At 37.5% G+C, this 9,186-nt stretch overlaps 1 protein-coding gene across 1 annotated transcript; it reads right to left on the bottom strand.

Moving 5' to 3' along the window:
• Positions 1 to 546: 546 nt before the first annotated feature.
• On the bottom strand, positions 547 to 8,062 carry ftr86 (finTRIM family, member 86). The gene is made up of 9 exons (XM_019091148.2): positions 7,493 to 8,062; positions 5,611 to 5,706; positions 5,303 to 5,536; positions 4,476 to 4,635; positions 3,114 to 3,206; positions 2,924 to 3,037; positions 2,315 to 2,380; positions 2,027 to 2,229; positions 547 to 964 (listed from the first exon to the last, which is right to left on the bottom strand). The coding sequence occupies exons 1-9, from the start codon at positions 8,000 to 8,002 to the stop codon at positions 629 to 631; spliced, it is 1,812 nt and encodes a 603-aa protein (XP_018946693.2). The 5' UTR covers positions 8,003 to 8,062; the 3' UTR covers positions 547 to 628.
• Positions 8,063 to 9,186: the final 1,124 nt, after the last annotated feature.

Here is a 9,186-nt window from a genome sequence, read left to right as displayed (position 1 = left end):
AGCACTTCAGCTTCTAGGCTCAAGGTGTTTCAGTTTGCAGTGAAAACCTGTCCTTTCAATTGCATCTGTGGCAGAAATATCCTCTCTTTCTCTTCAGAAACAACAGAGCTACAGGATGAGTTTATCCTCAGAGAGGTTTTCATTCTCAGTTTCAAAGAAAGATAGGGGTTTGTGGCCAGTAATGGATCTACTTGCTCTTAACAAGCTCAGATTCAGACCTGTGACTTATGAACAGAACGGTAGTGGTTAAGCGTTAAGCTTTATTTATTTTCTACGACTTTTTAAGGCTTGGGAAACATTGCTGGTTTTCTGGGACACTTGGGAACTCTGGCAGCTTGCTGACGGATAGCTTTCTCCAAGTATTTATAGACCTCATTGCTCGATCTTGCTGCCAGGACAAACTCTGTTGACTAAAAATGTTTAACCGCTGCTTACAGACAGCGGTACACTGACGATAACTGTGCTTAATACTCACACGCATCAGCTTTTATTCAAGAAGATAAATATGCATATCACAAACACACTTATGATGCATTAGTATTCGTATTTTATTTTCATGGTGAAGTTGTACACAGATAAAGATTGCAGTAGGGGTGTATGTTTAACAGCTGATCCTCTTTTCTTCTCTTCAGCTGAGCTCACAGACAGTGATGGAGGATCCGACTCCAGACCAGAAGCGGAAGCTGGGGAGCAGAGGTCTGTCGAAGTGCGTGTGCACGCTGCAGATCTCTTGGGCCTGATTGTGCGAGACTCTGTAAAATGCCAGCACGCCGTTCTGCTGGTCCAGATAAACCCCGATGCGTTTGGCTTTGGGAGCGACCAGCGCGGTCTCTTTCCCATCATGCCACAAGGAGAAGGCCTTGCCGGACCAGTAGAGGCTCCAGGACTGTGGGTTGTGACCCAGCCTGGCGCTGTCGTCCGATGCAGAGCGCTTCATGTCCTTATACGCCACGCCAACCGTCACCTGCAGACAGCAAACCAATGCCATGAGACCAAAGGAATAATCCAGTAGCTATAAATGAAATATCATGACTTCTTCTTAATAAATTCATTTTGAATCAAATAGCTGATGCAAGAGAAGCCTTTTTATTTCAGCACTTGTTAAACCATTTAATCTGACTTCAGTGATGTTTAAATACTTTCTCCATTAATTATATGAGTCAATAAATAAGTAAAAAAAAAAAGCAAAGATTTGTGTATTAGCGGTTTAATAGGATTCTCTGTTTACAGTGCGTGCATAATTATTACACAAGTTGATATTCTGATCGTATTTTATTTAATCATATCCAGACCACATCAATCTTTAGAACTGCTGTTATTTTGTATGTAATTATTTATAGGTGACTATTAATTTATAACTAGGGCTGCAAGTGAAAAGTGAATTGTATACAGTTGTGCATAAGTAATAAGCAGCTTTTCTTTTACAGGTAAAAAATAAAAACATTGAATGCCCCTGAAATGGGTCCAGTACTATAGAAACATCAAAATTAAGGTGTGACCACTGGACAAGAAATGTTCAAGGGGCAGCAGGGTCACAAAAAATGAAAAGATATTAACTGCAAAAAAGACTAAGAATTAAGGTGGAAATTAGGTGTTAAACCAAGAACAAAGCCAGCAAGTCTTCAGAACCCTTTAGTCTTCAAAAAAGTCTTTATCTAATTTTAAGTTGCAAATCATCCAGTGTATTTGAGTAGTTTGTGAATTAGTGCCGTCAACCGATTAATCGCGTTTCTTTTTACATAATATATCTGTGTGTATTGTGTACATTATATTACATGCATAAATAAATACACACACATATTTTGAAAATATTTACATGTATATATTTATATTATATATAAATATAATTAATATATAAATTTAAAATTGTTCTTAAATATATACATGCATGCATGTGTGTGTGTGTTTATATATACATAATAAATGTACACAGCACACACACACACACACTATGTAAACAAAAACGTTTATTTTGTGTGATGTGATTAATGGTGATGATGGTTTGAGAGCTCTGTACTGCTCTTACCCTCTGTCCCGTCCACTCCAGCTCCCAGTAATACGGGCTCCCGGCCAGTGGCTCCACACACATCACCTGCCTCCAGAACATGAACCGGTCCGGATGCTCCGGATAATTCTGGTTCTCCGCGCAGAGAGTCGCCTTGCGGTATCCATCAGACAGACGAATGTGACGGAAAGCACTGCTGTGATCCAGCGTGGGCTCGATGCGGACTGAAAGGAAATACACACCGTTACATAGAAAAAAGAAAAAAATGCCCAACAAATTTAATGAAGTAGAAAAATCACACAGTCTCACATTTGAGCATTTCCTCTCTGGTTTTAGGTGCTGGACTTGACACACAACAGGATGCTGATGCCTCCACTGTAGAGACACAATAAAGAGGTTTAAACTGTATTTGTGACTCAAAAGCAGTCATAAGTAGCACAGGTATATTTGTAGTAATAGACAACAAAATTATACATTTCTCTTTTATGACAAAAATCATTAGGATATTAAGTAAAGATCATGTTCCATGAAGATATTTAGTAAATCTTCTACCGTAAATATATCAAAACTTAATTTTTGATTAGTAATATGCATCGCTAAGAACTTCATTTGAACAACTTTAAAGATGATTTTCTCAATATTTAGATTTTTTTGCACCCTCAGATTGCAGATTTTCAAAAAGTTGTATCTCCGATAAATATTGTCCTCCTTACAAACCACACATCAATGGAAAGCTTATTTATTCAGCTTTCAGATGATGTATAAGTCTCAGTTTCAAAAAAATTGACCCTTTAGATATCATTTAACATAATGGGTGAATCTCATGAAAACACGTATAAGTCACATCTCACCCATCCAAAAACTGTGTGTAACACATGCATGAATTCAGGACGATGAGATGAAGTGGAGAGGGTTTACCTGCACTGGCAGAGGGACACGCTTGTTTCTTGTGATGTTCTTGTGTTGCAGTAGAGGAAGCTTGGACTTTGCGTTTAGCATCTGGTTTCACGGACTCAGACTTAACTTCTGTAACTGAGAGGAAAACAGTTTACAATCAAGCAAGACAGTTTCCTTGTACACTGACAGTACTGTAATGACAAACTCTTACCTGTGTTTTGTGAGGGCGGCTGTGGATTGCTGGAGACCAGTCCTCCATCACACGACTGACCAGATGAATGCACTTGTGCCACTGCATCATTGACTGCAGCATGACATGAGACTACTGTCAAAAGCCATGCTTGCTGATCTTTACAGCACTAATACATTGGCTTATTTACAACCACATTTATCTCAGACTTGAATCTGAGGTAAAAATAAAGCATTACGTTTATTTGCACTGCAAATAAAACAACAATAAAACTAAATTCTGCTATTGTAAAATGCAAATGTGACATAATAAATAAACATCTGTTGTGTTGCTCGACAACCATAAACAGCATACGGTTAGTATAATGAAATATTCAGCAGAAGAATTATTTAGACTAATTATTAATAAAATCAATGTATTTATTCATTGCAATTTATGGTAACACTTTATTTAAGGCCTTTATGTATGATCCATTATAAAAAATAAAAAAAAATAACGTACACTGTAATGCATTAATTTTTTCATTAACAAGTTAAAATGCATTATAATATTTAAAGGTTTGATTATGTGTTTTAATAAATTATACTTTCTAAAGGTGTAACAATGAATAGACAAGTATTATAACGTGCTGGTTACGATTATTCATGAGATCACACAATGCATTATAAAGCATAATCAATGCTTTAAAACTACTTTCATAATGCATTATATATAAAAGCTTTAAGGAAAGTGTCACCCAATTTAGAATTTTGCTAAAACCAATAAGCCATTAAAGGCCATGCATTATAGCGATGTTACCGTGGTCATGTAAATACAAACAGTTTGTCATTTACTAATTGATTAATGTCAAAACATTTAATACATAAATAAAAATATGAAAAATGCTGATGACTGGGCAGGAAGACATGGATTATTCTGCTAGAAAATATTATTTTATATGTGACCCTGGATCACAAAAGCAGTCATAAGTAGCACAGGTATTTGTACCAATGGGTCAAAATTATACATTTCTCTTTTATGCCAAAAATCATTAGGATATTAAGTAAAGATCATGTTCCATGAAGATATTTTGTAAGTGTCCTACCGTAAATATATCAAAACTTAATTTTTGATTAGTAATATGCATTGCTAAGAACTTCATTTGAACAACTTTAAAGATGATTTTCTCAATATTTAGATTTTTTTTTGCACCCTCAGATTCCAGATTTTCAGATAGTTGTATCTCAGACAAATATTAACCTCATAAAAAACAACACATAAAAACAGACACTATTTATTCATCTTGATACATTTCCATAAACTGACCCTCAAGACTGGTTTTGTGCTCCAGGGTCACATATTATAAGATATAGTCCAGTCGAAGGACACTGTTACACATCTCACCCGCTCTAAAGATGCTGGCCAGGTTGGTTTTGGTAAGATTTAGCGCGGCCTGTCTGTAAGCGTCCAGACACAGTCTGACCCCGGATATCACAGACTCTGGACTCCAGATCTCCATCGCTGCATTTTCAGCCTGAACCACAGTATCCACGGCCATGAATGTCTGCAGAAGATACGAGCGAGATTCAGTACAATCTTATAACCTTTCCCTGTTACTTGTCATTTATACAAATGTTTGTTTAAACAATCATACACCCAAGGTGACATCAACCAAATAACTCATTATATGCTCCAATGTGCCATGCATTAGAATGTGTTGTGTTTAATTTTCCTTTAGTCTGAGCAAAAAAATAATAATTATCATACATTTTTACAATGATTTACTGAAGGCACCCACTAAAATGTCATTCAGTGTAACAGTATTTACACACCAATAAATCTTGTCATTCATAATTAGAACCAGAATCATTAAATGACATTAAAGCCCACAAAAATACTAATGAATTGTCATTTTAAATCTTTACCACTATCCTTCAATCCTCAAGGTTTTACCCATTTGTCAGCTTTTGTTTTTATTCATCTAAACTATAATAAACCGTAGTCAGTATCAGTGTGTTTTATACAAATATATCAGTTGCGCTGAATAACAATCATTATTTTACCCATATTTTGACATTCTCACAAGTTTGTTAAAAAATAAAGGTAGACACTTGACTTGCATTATGCTTGCTGTGCATATAAAATCACTAAAGTGTTTTTTATACACAACCACCTGTTTGCAAAGACTGATGATATACGCCTGCCATTATTAAAGCTGAAGCATCACTTACATTCAGAAAGGTGATGGGGTCCTGGATGCTGTCCAGTCTCCGCAGCTCCTCTTGTTTCTGGTTCAGGCTGATGATCTCCTGCTGGAGGCTGTATGTATGGGCCTCGACGCGGCTGCTGGCTGATCTCTGGTGCGTCTGAAGAAGCTCGAGCACCTGAGAGTGACTGAGCTCAACGCTCCTCAACACATCCGCAAACACCGCCTGACTGTCCATCAGCAGCTGCTGCATTGAGCTCTGTGAGCGACAAACTCACGTCTTAAACCACTGCATTACTGAGACACAAAGGCTAAATTTCCTGTGATTATTACCTTGTGTGCTTGGGAGACTTGAGGAAGACTCTGAATAAGCTTTTCTCTGTCTGCAATGCTCCCCTGTATCCGATCACTCACTTTCCTCAGCTCTTGCTGTATGAAGACGTACAATATCAATGTACAACAGTCCAAGACATTCGCACAGCAAAAACACAAAACAGCCATTGGCCAGTCTTATTTGAAGAGGCGATCAGCAATAAATAGTTTATCATTTTTAAAAGTTACGGACTATAGCTTTAAATAATCTAGCACTATTTTATCTGACGGACCTACTCCACCATTACACTCTTACATGTGGACTTTGATTGGGTAACAAATTCCTCCTTCAGATTCCCAGAACCTGCTTGAAGACAAGGGGCAACAGAGTCTTTGAAGTGGCTGGCCTCATACGGAATAATCTCCTGACTCAATCGAAATGGCTTCCACTTTATCTGAGTTTAAATCTAGCCTCAAAACTCATTTATTTGTCTTGGCTTTTAACATGTAATTTTATCCAGCTTTATTTTCTCATTGTTTTTTTCCTTCTCTCTGTACTTGTATTTCACTTACTGTGCAACCCTTTGGTCGGCCTGTGGCCATTTTTAAATGTGATCCAGAAATAAACCGAACTTGAAATGCTACAGGAGGCCTTTATTCACCTCGCCGGAGCCATCTGAGGCACTTTTTCTTATGGATGGATGCGCTTTATTGGACTTATTTTGGACTATTGAAAAATAACACCCATTCACTGTCATTATAAAGCTTGGAAGAGCTAGGACATTTTTAAATATAACCACAATTGGATTCATCTGAAAAAAGAAAGTCATATACACATAGGATGCCTTGAGGATGAGTAAATTATGGGGAAATTTTCATTTTTGGATGAACTATCCCTTTAAAGCTCTTAAAGGAGTCATCATATGCAAAATACACTTTTACATGTTGTTTGCAGGATTTGTACACATACACCCTATAATGATAAAAATACACCTAGTGTTTTTTTTTAAATTAATTCCTACAAATAATATCCCCTTTCTCAAATCAAGCCGATCTCAGATTCTTGGCTGTGTGACGTCACACAGACCAAGGCCCCTCCCACGATAGTTGATTGACACTGGTGTGTTTTACCTTAGACCTTCCCTGAGTGACTGTCATCAGTTCTCCATTGTTTCAACGCCGGAGTAGAATAACTCCTAAGTGATTGAGGTGTTCTGTTGCTGGATGTAATAATGAACATAGCAGTCGTCATTTACTCCCAACATCTGAGCCGCTGAAGACGCGGCTACGTTTGTTTTTCAAAGGGAATGTGCACCCGATCTACCTAAATGCATCTATGTTCATGGGAATCATTCGTGATCCATCCTCACCTACAGAAGAAGTGAGTATAAGGTTCTTTTATGAATCTTTGCAAATCGCCTTTCCTAATAATGTGCTAATTAGCGACGAATGTGGCTAAAGTTAAGAGTCTCTCATGAGTACGGCTCAACACTCCACGGAACAGAGGGGCGGGGTCAGCAGAGCTCATTAGCATTTAAAGGGACACGCACCGAAACGAGTCGCTGTGAACAGAGCTGTTTTTGACAGGGTAAAAAGGGTGTTGTTTTACACTACCATTGAGAAATTTTAACCAAAGTATGTTATAGACTCTCCATTAAGACCCTAAAGAATTATATCAACCTGTGGAAAATGGGCATCTGATGACCCCTTTAACATAGCGGCTGTTGATAAGGCCCGAGGTCACCCTGTCTAGGGTGATTTTGAGTTGGATAAATTTTGATAAATGATGATTTTGATAAACAGAATACACATTATTTCTTTCTTTTTAACATTTTGGGGTGAAACATGATGACATTCTTGACAGGTTTTGTGAGATTTACCCAAACATGACGCAGTTGCATACCTGAATCTTCTGTCGTTCTTCATCTGGACGCACCGCCCGATGGCCTTTGTGTTCGAGAAAGCTACACTCGTCACAGATGCACTGTCTGTCCTCACAGCAGTACAGTTCCAGCACCTGCTGATGGAGCGGGCAGAGCTGCGGAGAGCTGGAGGGCAAAGAGGGATACAGTCCGGTCTGGGACGCAGGAGCTCCTGAGGATCCCACCGGATCGGAAGAGGACAGCGCTTCTGGACTCTCAGAGACAGATGAGTCCAGGCCGTCCTGACTACTCAGCCTCAGCTTCTCCAGAGCTTCCATAAGCACGTTGCTTCTGGCCAGGACGGGCCTTGGTTTGAAATGCTGTCTGCATTGAGGACATTCATAGGACCCTTTCTTTGCTGTCTGATCCCAGTGCTTCTGGATACAGAGCAGGCAGTAACTGTGTCCACAGGGAAGGGTAGCAGGGTCCTTAAGGATGTCCAAGCATATGGGGCAAGCAAACGCATCCGGAGCCCAGTCAGTCGTAGCCATGATGTTAAAGAGAGGTAGATGAACAATCCAGGGTTTCTGCAAAAGCACAGGCGACGGCTTTTCACATTTCCTTTTAAACCAGGACGGGTGTGGTTAAAACTAGTAGTACAAGTTCTCTGGACGGTTCTAGCTAAGCACTACACACATTTTTCCATGACACGGCTAGAATGAAATGCAGGGCAGGCTGAAAAACCTGTGAATCTGGTCAAGGATCGGGGTTTGAAATGAAATGTTGTAAAACGGCTTGATGCGTTAAGTCATGAAAGGTTCTGATAATGTTGTATAAACGTTGCTTTTATGTTGTTAGCATTCCCCTTGTGACGTCTGTAAGTATTGAAAGGTTGTTGGTTTTTTTACTTAAGTATTTCATTAACATGGTAGTTATGAAGTTACGACATTAGGGCATCCCCTTGTAATGTTTTAGAAACCACCTTTCCACGTCCAACTTGAAACTGCATAACAGTCAGTAATATGTAATGTTTTTGTCAAAAAAGCCACGTGTCTATAAAATTACCATAAATAGTACATTATTAGTAAGAGAAAGAGAGCTCACTAATACACACACACACACACACACACACACATATATACATATATACATATATACACACATACATATACATATATATATATATATATATATATATATATATATATATATATATATATATATATATATATATATATATATATATATATATACTGCCGTTCTAAAGTTTTGGGATCAGTGAGATTTTTTATATTTTTCAAAAAAAGTTTTCTGCTCATTAAGGCTGTATCTACAGTATTTGATCCAAAATCCAAAAATTATTTTTTTACCTATAAATACAAAAGGTAAAAAAAAAAAAAAAATTTTGTGAAATAAGTTTTGCAATTTAAAATAACAGTTTTCTCTTTTAATAGACTTTCAAATGTAATTTATTTCTGTGATGCGCAGCTGTATTTTCAGCATCATTACTCCAGTTTTCAGTGTCACATGATCTTCAGAAATCATTCTAATATGATGATTTATTATCAGTGTTAGAAACAGTTGTGCTTATTATAGGAAACCAATATTAGAAATTGTTAGAAATAATAATATTACAATTTTATGTTTCTTTCAGTATTTTTGATCAAATAAAAACAGCCTTGATTAGCATAAGAAACTCTGATTAAAAAAAAAAAATAATAATATCTTACTGATC

The sequence above is a fragment of the Cyprinus carpio genome, chromosome B15 (genome assembly GCF_018340385.1).
Source record: "Cyprinus carpio isolate SPL01 chromosome B15, ASM1834038v1, whole genome shotgun sequence".
Classification (NCBI taxonomy): Eukaryota; Metazoa; Chordata; class Actinopteri; order Cypriniformes; family Cyprinidae; genus Cyprinus; species Cyprinus carpio.
Note: the sequence above shows the minus strand (reverse complement) of the source record. Positions and strands in the feature narration are given on the sequence as shown.